Raw genomic sequence first — 14,727 nt, 5'->3', positions numbered from 1 at the left:
TAAAAATGGTAAGTAATTTTTGGGTGAACTATCTCTTTAAAAAATGCATACAGATGATAAGTTTTTACTCCATTATGAGTAAACTCTATATTAAACTATAATCCCAACATTGCATATCCTGCGATGTGACTATTGCGGATGCACACGTTGCGATATCAACGCTGAAACGATATATTGTGCAGCCCTAACTTGAATATAGGTTAGTTGTCTTTACTTCTTTTCTGTCCTTGGCCAAAAACTTGCTCTCACATTGTTAGTGCTGTGTAAGCATTATCAAAATCAGTTTTACATAGATATAAAAACAAATTTAAACAAAATAGATTGTTGTGTGTTTTATGATATGCTGTTATAAATTTGAACATCATTGTTTTTCTTAATATTGACCATGTATATGTGGACATTACATGAAACATTACGTCATGAAAATGTACTTGAAAGTTCTGGAAAAGTCTTGGAAAAGTCATGGAATTTTTGTAGTAAAAATGTGTATGAACCCTGTAAACATGTCTTCACTAAAAATCTGTCAAAATCTCTCAGTCAAATCTCTCAGTAGTTAGACAGCAAACCTGCACAAATACAGCCAAGGAAACTCTTAACTGGTTAAAAAAATGGCCCAGCCAATCACCTGAATCCAATAGAATATATATGGCCCTATCATACTCCCGGCGCAATAAGGCGCAAGATGTCTATGACGTATTTGTTGCTATTTTTAGACCAACACAACCCTAATTTTTACGTTTTGCATCACCATGTTTAAATAGCAAATCCATTTGTGCCACTTTGTGGATTCATGCGTGTGCTGGTCTAAAATAAAGGTGTGTTAAAGCACATTGGCGCATTGCTATTTTGAAGAACTGAAATAGACTGCTCAATTGACCAAATAAAAGCAGGTCTAAAGTCGAGCGCAGAGCACGTTAGTTAGAATCTATGCTGGTTCAAACGCTTACACATTGCTTAATACACACAGGATGTACAGCAATACACATATCTTTACACTTGAAAAAAATTAAAGGATTAAAATGTTTAAAAAATATATTATGAAATATATAATATAAAAACCACTGCCTCTATGCCTTCTCCAGGCCTCCATTCAGTTCATTCATGACAGTTTGTATTTGTATAATGTTATAAGTAGTAGTAATTATTATATGCATATTTATATTTGTTTTAATAAAAACAAGTTTAGATTTTTTATCCACCTGTCGGGTTTTGGAGACAGATGCGACACTATATGGTGCATAAGAATAGGAGGTATGTTTGGATGTAACTCAGTTTTTTGACCACATTTCGTCGTTATTGTTCATTTATTCGTTTGCTGGAAATTAGAACTAAATTTAGAAATAGTTTTATTTTGTGATTATTTATCTATTGCAACACAAAGCCAGCATACATAGCTAGCACCAACTATATACAAGCCAGGGTTTGCATTTAATGAAAATACATTTAAAAAAAATTAAATAAATAATAACAATAAACAGGAAAAGAAAAACTCTGGGTGAGAAGTGACCTTTATATACCTCTAATATATATTATATCTTTCAGTATGCTTTAGTTTATCTAGTTATTATATAAGAAATTTTCTCAATAAAACCAGACCATGCTTTGATTGTTTGGGGTTTAGCTCTGTTAATTCTTGCTGTAAAACGGTCTAACAACGCAATATTTTTTAGTTCAATAAACCACATTTTGTCCGCTGGAAATGCAGGTTCATGCCATATTTTAAGTACAACCTTCTTGGCTGCAGTTAGTGCAGTATGAAATATCTTAAGTTGGAAAGTGTTTAAGTTTAGATCATAATCATCATTCAATATACAGTTATTAGGGTATTTAGGAATAAACATATAACAAAATGAGTTTGAAAGACCTTATCCCAAAATCTACTGATAAGTGGATATTCAAAAACATATGCATATATGTCCCCACAGAGTTTGAATTACACAATGTACAAAAAGGGGTAAGCAACCGATTCATTCGGTGTAGCACATACAGAGTTGCAATTTAGAAATTGTTTTGAAACAAATATTTGCGAACCGAAATTAAATATGTAGGCTAATGGTCTTCAGTGGAGTGCATACAACACTATTTTCTTATCCACCTGTTCTTTACTCACTTCACTGGCTCTCTCTTAAATTCTGAATTGATTTTAAACTACTGTTGTTTGTTTTTAATGCAGTTAATGGTCTTGCACCTTTATATTTATGTGAGATTTTAAAAGTTCATAAACCAAACAGGGCACTACGATCAGCAGGTCAGTTGTTGCTGGAGGTGCCCAGATCCAGGTATAAACATTGGGGTGATCTTTGATATTTAGTGGCAGGTCCAAACTATGTCCAAAACCTCCCTTTAGAACTTAGCATCATCACAGATGTGGCAATGTTTAAAGCTAAATTTAAAACCTATTTATCTAATGAAGGACACAACCAATGGATCCTTCGCGACCTCAAACATCCCAAGATTTATTGCGCGCTGATAACTGCAGGACGTTTTTAAAAGAAAACTTTGGTTTAAATGTATTAATTAAGTTCATTTTACTTGGATATCTAAACACATGTTAAAAAAACAAAAAGAGTATGACATGTCTTACGAAAGAGTGATTTTATAGACCGTTACATGTATAGATCAAAGCAAATATATTTCCAGCTTCTGTAAACCTCGCTTTGCCTTTTGATCGCTTAATATAAGTTTTAAAATAACTTAAAAAAAAATAATTACAAATTTTATTACCACTTATTAACGACAGCTGTTACGGTAGCTAGGTGACGAGATCTGGCCTGTGTAGGCTAAATCGTCTCATTTCAAAACGCTCGGTTTGGCCTGTGTTGACTTCAAAGGACTCACCTTTGAAGTCTGCATCCTTCGGAGGATACAGCCTCTGAAATGAGACACAGCTCCTGTTAGACCATGCGCCAGGGCGCAAACTGTATTTTTCTGTCTTTAAATAACAAAAGTGGACTCGGACATGTGCTTAAATGCTTTTGCACCATGCACTTCAGATCTTTAAACTTTGCGCATAGATCGTTAAAATAGAGCCCATAAGATCTAAAGTTCAGAGTTAATAGATGAGACCCACAGAAACATCAAAACCTGAAGATTGAAGTCCATTCTGCATACAGGAGGCACCTTGACGCTGTCATTACCACAAAAGCCTTTTAATCAAATTAGTATTAATACATTTCAGTAGTTTTTCTTTGTGTGATGTCATTTTTATTACACGTAACAAATTTGTCAGAATTTTTGTATTGATTTTGTTTTTACTAATATCTGGGTCAATTTCACGACAACAGCTTTTTAGAAATATAATTTTCCATGAAAAATCTTGACATATCTTGACGCCTCTCAAATGTAAAATGAAGTCACATGCATTGCTCAGGTGTGAATTTTTTTTTTCACAGATTTTAACAGAATGTAAAAATCTTGCTGGTTCTGTGGACTTTGTCTATCCAAACTGATCTTTATTTTGTATTTTCAATTGGATTTAAGTCAGGTTATTGGCTGGGCCATTCTACAGCTTGATTTTCTTTTTCTGAAATAATTTAAGAGTTTCCTTGGCTGTGTTTTAGATCATTGTCTTACTGAAACGTTCACTCAGGTTTAATCTTTATCTTCCTGATAATGTAGATGCCAGACTGAAGCAGCTAATATTAATTTACAGTGAGGAAGGGCAGAGGGTTGCTGAATAACGTCTAAAAGATATTAGCTGCTGTCTGGGCTTTCACTTTTTACACCTCCCTTTCTTTATGTGTTCAGTATGTTTTTCCTGTGTCATTTCATTTTATTACACATAACTTAATTTGTAAACTAATTTTATTTGTTTTCTTTTTTTCATGTGGATTTCTTTGGTTGTTATCAACATCTGGTGAAAATTTTAAGTCAACAGCACCTTTAGAAATATGTTTTCTGAGACAAATGGTGACATGTTGAACAATTATTTTCCCCACTAAATATACGTATATTAGTTGAGGAAAAAATGATTAGTGACATTAAAATGATTGTGACATTTTTATTTTTTTATTTTTTTATATTTCCCAAATGATGTTTAACGGAGCAATGAACTTTTACTGTTATTCCTATAAAATTATAATTTTTTTCTGTAGAAATTGTATTTCTTTTAGTTTGGCTGGAATAAAAGCAGTTTTTACCATTTTTAAGGTCAATAATATTCACCCCCTAATAAAATATCTTTTTTCAGTCGGCTACAGAACAAATCACTGTTATCCAATAACTTGCCTTATTAACCTAACTTAACCTAGTTAACCTAGTTAAACTAATTAACCTAATTAAACATTTAAATTGCTTAAATACCAGTATCTTGCAAATTAATAGTAAAATATTATGTATTATGTCATCATGGCAAAGACAAAAGAAATGCGTCATTAAAACAAGATTCAATCCAGATGAATGGGGCAACCATTACTGCATCCAAAATGGTAAAAAGCCTTGGAGTAACGATTGATGACCAACTAAACTTCTTTGACTACATTTCTAGAACTGCTCGATCTTGCAGATTCGCACTCTATAACATCAGAAAGGTCCGACCCTTTATATCTGAACATGCAGCTCAACTCATTGTTTAAGCTCTTGTTCTCTCCAAACTGGATTATTGCAACTCTCTACTAGCCGGGCTTCCAGCTAATTGTATCAAACCTCTTCAGCTGCTTCAGAACGCAGCAGCACGAGTGGTCTTTGATGAACCCAAAAGAGCACATGTCACTCCGCTACTCACCCGTTTGCACTGGCTGCCAGTTGCTGCTCGCATCAAATTCAAAGCTCTGATGTTTGCTTACAAAGCGACCTTTGGCTCTGCTTCTTCTTATCTGCTCTCACTTCTACAGATTCATGGACCCTCCAGAAACTTGCGTTCTGTGAATGAACATCGCCTCGTGGTTCCATCCCTAAGAGGGAAGAAATCACTTTCCCGAACTCTCGCATTCAATCTGCCCAGTTGGTGGAATGAACTCCCTAACTACATCAGAACAGCAGAGTCACTTGCTGTCTTCAAGAAACGACTAAAAACTCAACTATTTAGTCTCCACTTTCCTTCCTAATCTGTAACTGCCTCTCTGGCTATACCACTAACTGTACTCTCTCTCAAAAAAATTTTTTAATGCTTTGCTTCTTAGACTTTTACACACCAGAAACTTGTCTATAGCACTTGTTCACTGCTGCTCTTATAGTTGTGTAAATTGCTTCCTTGTCCTCATTTGTAAGTTGCTTTGGATAAAAGCTTCTGCTAAATGACTAAATGTAAATGTAAAACTTTGTATTTAAAAACTTTTATGTTTAAAAAATATATATCTCTGTAAAACAGCACTTAGGAAATATTTTTCAAATAATTGAAATTGATATTCATTGCATGTTTGCTTTAGTAAAAAAAGTAAGTAAAAGTTTATAAAAATAATTTAATTATTATTTAGTTATTTTTAACTTATTATAATGGAATTACTTGGAAATAATTGGTTTGCTGTTCTGTATTAGGGGGCATATGATGACTGGGGCTCTATCAGCGCAGACAAAGACTCACCGTAGGTTCAATTTCACTCTTTGCATTCCATTGAAATTTGAGTCTCATTGTTAAGTGCTAAATTTAGCTGTTAAGAACGTCTAATACCCTACAGTTCTTAGAGGAAAGAGTTTAAAGGATGCATTTTTATTTTGCAGGAGTTTGTTAGAATGTGTGGAAGAGGCCTTGATGGAAAGGTGAGTATGTATAATGCCTTTACACAAATGTAGAAAATAACAAAAGGATAACCATATTTTAAAAACATATTTTTTAATATATGTATTTAATCCTTGATACAATGCAACTTTACATTTACACGCTGAGTAATATTTAAGAAAACCATGTACTTGCTAGAAACATTTTTTGGTTACCTCAGATAAACCTAAAAATTGTGTTCAAACATTTTTAACCCTATTAGAATTATTGAATTCTTTCAGCTTATTCCCTTGTTTTATTATATTAATTATATTATATTATATTATATATATTATATTATTATTTATATTATATTATAGTAGTATAATAGTGTATACTATTTCACAAATATGGCAATCAAGACGGGCGAATGGGGAACTATTGCTTTTGATCTCCATTCAATATAATAAACTGAACAGTTTTTTGTCAGTCATCACAGATGATCAGTCATTATTTATCTGACAGAGTCAATATAGCAGATACTCGATTGAGGGCTTTGCTGAAACATTTTTCAGAGATATATAAACGATCTAAATTGGACAAGTTTCATTTATTAAGCAGGCTAAAAATACATCTTTATATGTAATACAAATCTTATGATACAAATTAATACAAATTAAACGGTCTATTATGTTGTCTTTGTGTATGTGGATATGTGAATAAAGTAATAAGAGTTTAACTAATTATTTTTATTTACATAATTTAGTTCCAAAACTGCACAGATGTTAAAATGATTGTTACGATATAACAATGATACGTTCAAAGTCTAATGAATGGCAATCGTAGCAAGGGTGGTCTCATTCGCCATATTTGTGAAAATAGGCGGTTCATTCTGCTGTGGCAACCTTTAATAGATCAGAGACTGAGCCGAAGGAAAATGAATGAATAATATTTATATATATATTATTATGTATTATTATATTATTATATATATTATATTATATTATATTATATTATATTATATTATATTATATTATATTATATATATATATTATATTATATTCTGTTTTACCCCTCTGGTGCATGATACATCCTACAGAATATATATTTTACAAATATGATAATCAGCTAATTAACTACAACTTTTTTTCAACTTCTACTTGAGAAATAAATGTGTTCCTAATACAGTTTAAGAGAGCAAATAGTCTTTTATAACCCTACTTTGTGGTGTCAAAAGTATTTTTCGATTAAATGGTTGTGTAATAACGTTTTCTTATTTTGCAGGAGTTTAACTATAAAGAGGGGCTCTTCAGTTGAGGTAGGACATGAATAAATTTAAGCTTTAAAAGAGACATAGCATACTGTAGCATTATGTATCACTTATTTGTGTCCGTTTAATCAACAGCACTCACCAAATGAAGAGGATAAATATGGGACTGTGAAGAGGGTGACCTCTTCTCCCCAGTCAACAGCCCAGTACCATCAAGAAAAAAAAGCTCCCACTTCCTCTTCCATCCCCTCGCCTCTTATTAGCTCTACCTCTCTGAAGGACCCTGCCCTCAACGCTAACCCCAGCCTACTCAGTGAATCGGCTTTGCTTATTGGTTCAACTGACCTGTCGCTCCTCACAAACTCCTGCCTATTCACAGACTCCTTTTTCCTCAGTCATTCCACCAGTCTAGGTTCCCTCTGTTTAACTCCAACTGAAGGTGAGATCATTCAGTTCAAAGAGTAGGCTAACATTTGAAATCAGAATATCTCTAAAGTTTTGCTTTACTAATTTCTATTATCAATGTTTTAATGGTATAACATTTAATAACAACGTACATTATCGACTATATAGTGCTTTCTGGGATTGAACTTGCAGGGAACTTAACATAGAGTTAGCACGATACAATTAATACTAGTCCTAAAGCCAAACACTGACACATTAAACAGGTTTGATACCAGAGAGCTCTGTCACTCCAGACCCAGGAGGAACAAGGGCTTATTCCACCCCACCGGACTCTCCTGTCTCTCCAAAATGGAGCACTCTCAGAAGGAAACAGGATGACTCTGTAAGTAAATAAAGATACACATAGCAAAATACCAAGCAGTTTTGTGCAATATTACATAAATTATTATATATTTTAAAATATAATATTAAGAAATAAGTCAAGCTGTGTTTGAGAACGTGTCTAAAGTTGGGCAATGATTAGACCTTGAATCAGTCTCTCACAATTTATTCCTTATAAAAGAAAGCTGTTGTCCATGGACTGCCACCTACACCACAAGTACATGTAAGTACATAGAATAATTCATCCTAATTCTGTTGCATGCTTTAGTTTCATGCTTATTTTTCTTTGATGATCATACATTGTCTTCCAGATGGGGGCCTGCTTCTCTAAAGTATTCAATGGCTGTCCATTAAAGACTCACTGTGCTGTTACATGGGTTCTACCTAAGACCAGAGGTAGTTAGCAGCTTTTTAGTTAATTTGTAACTTTGTTGGGTTAAAAATAATCCAAAATCTATTTTTTGAGCAAGTAGATGACCATCCAGTGTTTAAAACTGTCACAATGTTAGGGTGGTAATTAGAGATGTCCCGATCAGGTTTTTTTTTGCCCTTGAATCCAAGTCTGAGTCATTTGATTTTGAGTATCTACCGATACCAAAACCCGAGCAGATATTTTTAGAATACATAAAAAAGAATAAAGAAAAGCGGTAGAAACAGATCCAGGATGTGCCTTATTTTTTATTTAAAGAGCCCATATTATGGGTTTTTGAAAATGCCCTTCCATGTAGTGTGTACCACAGCTCTAAGTGAAGTGAAATATCCAGCTAAGGCTTAAATCTGTAAGTGTACAGTGTTTAAAACTATTGATTCATCTATAAAAGAGTCGACTCATAGTGCTTCAAACGAGTCGCCTTGATAACGAGTCATTAGGTGTTTCGCGATGACGCAGCCACGAAACACAAGCCTCGCCAGTAGTTACGCGCGCAAACCAGGGAGATTTGAAACCTGCGGCCCCGCCCACTAACACAGAAAAAACACTAGACACACACACAGACGCCGCCGGTCCAATGAAGTCACGCTGTGCTCAGATGGATAATATTGACAGTCTCTACCCAAAGATGAGTTGTTAACCTGGTACAGTACACGCGGTTACTCTTTATATTCTCTTATCACATGTAAGCCACGTTAAAACCGCGACGCGTGCCGCTTTGTTTACGGATTTAACGTTAAAGGCTTTTGTGAGCTCGCGTTCCACTGCCGTTTGTCGTTGCTATGGCGATCGATCGTAAGCTAGGAGACAGGACACTCGTGTCACTTTCCCTAGTTCTTCTGAGGAGCGTTGTGTGTATGTGTGTGTGTGTGTGTGAGTGTGTGTGAGAGAGAGAGAGAGAGAGAGAGAGAGAGAGAGAGAGAGAGAGAGAGAGAGGAGAGAGAGAGAGAGAGGAGAGAGAGAGAGAGAGAGAGAGAGAGAGAGAGAGAGAGAGAGAGAGAGAGAGAGAGAGAGAGAGAGAGAGACTCGCGTCGCTTCCCCCAGTTTTGAGGAGCGTTGTGTGTGTGTGTGAGAGAGAGAGAGAGAGAGAGAGAGAGAGAGAGAGAGAGAGAGAGAGAGAGAGAGAGACTCGCGTCGATCCCCCAGTTCTTCTGAGGAGGGTTGTGTGTGTGTGTTGAAAAAAGCCTTACACTATGAAGCGCGTGTGCACTGTGACTACTTTTATATAGTTGATTACCAGCTGGGCATTTCACTCTGTCTCGTGCTGAAGCTGTCACTGTCGACCAATCGCAGCAGGCTGTCATCGGTCCAATCAGCGCAGATTAGCTTCGCGCTGAGGAGGGGGTTGGGAACAAATGAATCGCTGAACGATTCATATGGGAGTCGTTGGGATAATTAGGTAAAAATAAATGCAGGTTATAAGACCATCAAAGTGTTTTATGACCTTGCATGCATATTAGACTGTTGTTGGAGACCCTTAAAACCTAAATATGACCCTATTTCATGTATAATATGGGCTATTTAATTCACCTTATTTTAACATTTAACATCTCTTTTTGTTTGTTGTGTTTTTCTTTCCACCTCTTGCAATTCCAAGTTTACATATCTCACAGTTTGCTATAGCAATGTTGTCGTCATCAACTTTATAATACCTCCAGACCACAGACATACTCGCGCTTTCCGCTTCAAGCTGCTTCTATGTTCTTCTTAACCAGCATTTAACCAATAGCGTTAGCGGTTAGGGTTAAACAAAAGCAACAATTTGCAACAAAGTCATGTCATGCCGCACGCGTTGCTGTTTTTGTGTGCAGTTAATAAAGATGTCTAACTCTCTGCCACTGCATAACTAGTGATCCCTGATCGGGAGGGAACGTCCAATTCTGATTGTGTCTGAAACTGCGTCATCAGGCCTGATTTTTGATCACGTTATCTGATCTGGACATCCCTACTTGTAATAATGTTTTCTAATTTGAGTAGTATTAGTAGGTTTTCAATGAAAATATACAGTGCATCCGGAAAGTATTCATAGTGCTTCACTTTTTCCAAATTTTTTAATGTTACATCCTTATTCCAAAATGGATTAAGTTAATTTATTTCCTCAAAATTCTACTCACAATATCCCATAATGACAATATGAAACAAGATTTTTTTTAAATGTTGCAAATTTATTAAAAATGAAAAACCTGAAATATCACATGTACATAAGTATTCACAGACTTTGCCGTGAAGCTCTAAATTGAAAGGTTACAGAAGAATTTCTGCTGCTCTGAAAGTTCCAATGAGCACAGTGGCCTCTATCATCCGTAAGTGGAAGATGTTTGGAACCACCAGGACTCTTCCTAGAGATGGCTGGCCATCTAAGCTGAGGGATCAGGGGAGAAGGGCCTTAGTCAGGGAGGTGATCAATAACCCGATGGTCACTCTTTCTGAGCTCCAGCGTTCTTCTGTGGAGAGAGGAGAATCTTACAGAAGGACAACCATCTGTGCAGCAATCCACCAATCAGGCCTGTATGGTAGAGTAGCCAGATGGAAGCCACTCCCCACCTGGAATTTGTCAAAAGGCATCTGAAGGACTCTCAGACCATAAGAAACAAAAGTCTCTGGTCTGATGAGACTAGAATGTTACTCTTTGGAGTGAATGCCAGGTGTTACGTTTGTAGAAAACCAGGCACCGCTCATCACCAGGCTAATACCATCCCTACATTGAACCATGGCGGTGGCAGCATCATGCTGTGGGGATGATTTTTAGCAGTAGGAACTGGTAGACTAGTCAGGATAGAGGGAAAGATGACAATGACCCAAAAGCACACCACCAAAATATCAATGGAGTGACTTCACAACAACTCTGTGAATGTCCTTGAGTGGCCCAGCCAGAGGCCAGACCTAAATCTTATTGAACATCTGAAAATGGCTGTACACCATTGCTTTCCATCCAACCTGATAGAGCTTGAGAGGTACTGCAAAGACGAATGGGCAAAAAATCCCAAAGACCGGTGTGCCAAGCTTGTGGCATCATATTCAAAAAGACTCGAGGCTGTAATTGCTGCCAAAAATGCATCAACAAAGTATTGAGCAAAGGCTGTGAATACTTATGTACATGTGATTTTTCTGATTTTGTTTATTTTTAATAAATTTGCAACAATTAAAAAAAAAAAACTTTTTTCACATTGTCATTATGGGGTATTGTGTGTAGAATTTTGAGGAAATAAATGAATTTAATCCATTTTGGAATAAGGCATAAAAAATGTGGAAAAAGTGAAGCACTATAAATACTTTCCGGATGCACTGTAGGCTTGCCAACAAAAGTGTCAGACATGGTGCTTACTTGTTCAAATAGTATTTACCTGTGAATATTCTTATTGGGTCACAATACCAAGGTGTAGAATCTGTGATTCCGATGCACTGTATCTACACTGGTGCAGGGACTGAAATCACAGTTCTACTATCATGGTGTAGCCATAAGATTGCATGCAATTCCAGAAAGGTTTAGAAATACAAAAGAAATTACACCAAATGTAACCCACACCTATGTATTTTTATTTATATTTTAGTGATTTTAGGACATCAGATCTTTAACTTGCTAACATTTTTCAGTTAGCTGTGAAAGTGGTGTTTCTATTTAAGCTTGTCATCTAATATTTGTCTATTACATTTAATTTTAGCTTTATTTTACTTACCGACAATTAATGTGTAGTAGTTAATTTAATGAAAACAACATTTTCAGTATAGACATTGTGATGGTTTCAACCTTGGCAAATCATAATCATATATACTGATATTTACTTATAGATCAATATCTTATGCTGGGTGCTGAGGAAGGGGTCTACACCCTCAATCTCAATGAATTACATGAGGACACTATGGAAAAGGTAATCCTATAAGTTATATGTGAGATATTGAAACACGCCTTCTCTGTACTTCTCTGTAGTTCTTAAACTTCAAGGGGTGTTTAGACAATTTTCAATCTGGTTTCAGACCACATTACAGTACAGAGAGCGCTCTTATAAAGATAATCAATGATATCCACCTAAATACAGATTCAGGCAAACTAACAGTGCTGGTACTGCTCGATCTCAGTGCCGCATTTGACACTGTCGATCACAGCATACTCCTGGATAGGCTGGAAAACTGGGTTGGGCTGTCTGGGACGGTCCTCAAATGGTTCAGATCTTACCTTGAAGGGAGAGGTTACTATGTCAGTATAGGTAACCATAGGTCAAGGTGGACACCCATGACATGTGGAGTCCCACAAGGCTCGATTCTGGCACCTCTGCTGTTCAACCTTTATATGCTCCCTCTGAGCCAAACAATGAGAAAAAAAAACAAATCTCCTACCACAGCTATGCTGATGACACTCAGATCTAGCCTTACTGCCTAATGACTACAGCCCCATTGACACCCTCTTCCAATGCATTGATGAAATTAACAATTGGATGTGCCAAAACTTTCTTCAGTTAAACAAGGAGAAAACGGAAGTGATTGCGTTTGGGAACAGAGATTAGGTTCTCAAGGTGAATGCGAACCTTGGCACTAAAGCTCAAACAACAAAAAATAAGGTCAAGAATCTTGGTGTGACTCTGGAGTCAGATCTGAGTTTCAATAGTCATATCAAAGCAGTCAGTAAATCAGCATACTATCATCTCAAAAACATTGCAAGAATCAGATGCTTTGTTTCCAGTGAAGACTTAGAGAAACTTGTTCATGCTTTTATCAGCAGCAGGGTGGATTACTGTAACAGCCTCCTCACTGGCCTTCCCAAAAAGACAGTCAGACAGTTACAGCTCATCCAGAACGCTGCGGCTAGAATTCTGACCAGAACCAGAAAATCAGAGCACATCACGCCTGTCCTCAGGTCTACAGTTACATTCAGAATAGATTTTAAAGTATTATTACTGGTCTATAAATCACTAAATGGCCTAGGACCTCAATACATTACAGATATGCTCACTGAATACAAACCGATCACTCAGATCTTTAGGATCATATAAACTAGAAATTCCAAGAGTTCAGTCAAAGCAGGGGGAATCGGCTTTCAGCTACTACACCCCTCGCTGCTGGAATCAGCTTCCAGAAATTATCAGATGTGCTCCAACATTAGGCACATTCAAATCAAGACTGAAAACACATCTGTTTAGCTGTGCCTTTACTGAATGAGCACTGTGCTACGTCCGACAGATCGCACTATTATGTTTTTCTCTTCTTTTTTCATTCTTTTATAACACATTTTATCTGTTTTTATGCTTTTTTTTACCATTTTTATTATTTGTTTTTATTTCTCTTATACTTGTTTATTTTATTCCTGTTTATGTAAAGCACTTTGAATTGCCACGTTGTAAGAAATGTGCTATAAAAATAAACTTGCATTGCCTTACATATATTCAAAATAATTGCTAAATATAAATCCATGATTAATTTGTTATTTCTTTTTATTTTATAGCAGTTACTGGCTTCCATGATTTACTAAAGCAAACATCCATTAAAAGAGTATTATTAATTTTATTTTTATTTTTCAGCTGCTTCCACAGAGATGTAGTTGGTTATATGTGATGAACAATGTCCTTATGTCCATCTCAGGTGTGTCCCACATTAATAACATAACCTTATTCAATTTACAACAAAGATTTGATATCCTCTATAACTGTCTGTCTGGTTTTCTGTCTACAGGAAAGTCATCACAGTTGACTTCTCATAGCCTGCCTGCACTGTTTGAGTATCGCAGAAATATGCAACGTAGACAGGGACATCTCGCAATTAATGCACACCGCTTGAGCACAAAGATAAATGCAAGGTTAGTAGAATTAGAAACACAATTCAGTCATATTATTTATAAATGCTCAATTCTGCAGTGATTCAGACATATTCTGACAATCTAAGACAAAATTCTGTTGTTGTTTTTTTCCAAATACCACTTCCATCAGTTGGTCTTTTCTTAAAATAACACCCAGACAGTAGTGTTTACAATCTAATATTACATAAACTGTGTTTTAATAAACAAAGAGAATGATAAGGAGCTGAATTTACAAAAGAACATAAGCAAGAGCAAACAATGAAGTGAAACTAGAGCCGTTTCTAAAATATGTTTTCCTGTCTATACTTGTTTTTGTTTTCTTGAGACATGTTAGTGCTAACAACCAAGATATTATTATAGTTTTGCACTTTTAAATGAGTTAACCCCACAAATTAATCTAATGAGAATCAGATATCATGTTTGAGGGACCAGACAATCCCGTTTTTCCTGAGACAGTCCCATCTCTACTTTTAGTGTCCTGACCAAGTTTTGATCTATATTTGACCTTTCATTAAATTTCTTCATTGTGAATGCTAGTAGTATTGTTTTCAAATGTGAAAATAGCCCAATAAATAGAAGTAAAAGAATCCATAGTACAGTATATTTTGATAAACACATACTATTCAATAACATTTACATATCATTAGCTTGATGTGATTTAAGGGGAGATTATGATTGCACTTATGATTGGTTGCCACAGCATCCAAAGGGCCCTATCATACACCCGGCGCAATGAGGCGCAAGATGTGCATGGCGCGATTTGTCGCTATTTTAAGACCAGCGCAACTCAAATTTTCCTGTTTTGCGCCACATTGTTT

General features: G+C 35.8%; 1 protein-coding gene across 1 annotated transcript in view; it reads left to right on the top strand.

The window, feature by feature from the left end:
* Positions 1-14,727, top strand: part of LOC130214921 (mitogen-activated protein kinase kinase kinase kinase 2-like) — a 43,440-nt gene that overhangs the window by 15,429 nt on the left and 13,284 nt on the right. The window contains 10 exon segments of the mRNA XM_056446797.1: positions 5,476-5,522; positions 5,659-5,697; positions 6,920-6,953; positions 7,041-7,344; positions 7,574-7,692; positions 7,873-7,914; positions 8,003-8,087; positions 11,911-11,990; positions 13,635-13,695; positions 13,786-13,909. Coding sequence (XP_056302772.1) covers positions 5,476-5,522; positions 5,659-5,697; positions 6,920-6,953; positions 7,041-7,344; positions 7,574-7,692; positions 7,873-7,914; positions 8,003-8,087; positions 11,911-11,990; positions 13,635-13,695; positions 13,786-13,909 — 935 coding nt within the window.

Source organism: Danio aesculapii, chromosome 21, assembly GCF_903798145.1.
Source record: "Danio aesculapii chromosome 21, fDanAes4.1, whole genome shotgun sequence".
NCBI classification, from domain to species: Eukaryota; Metazoa; Chordata; class Actinopteri; order Cypriniformes; family Danionidae; genus Danio; species Danio aesculapii.
The sequence above is the reverse complement of the archived record's forward strand: the minus strand, read 5'-3'. Positions and strand labels throughout refer to the sequence as shown.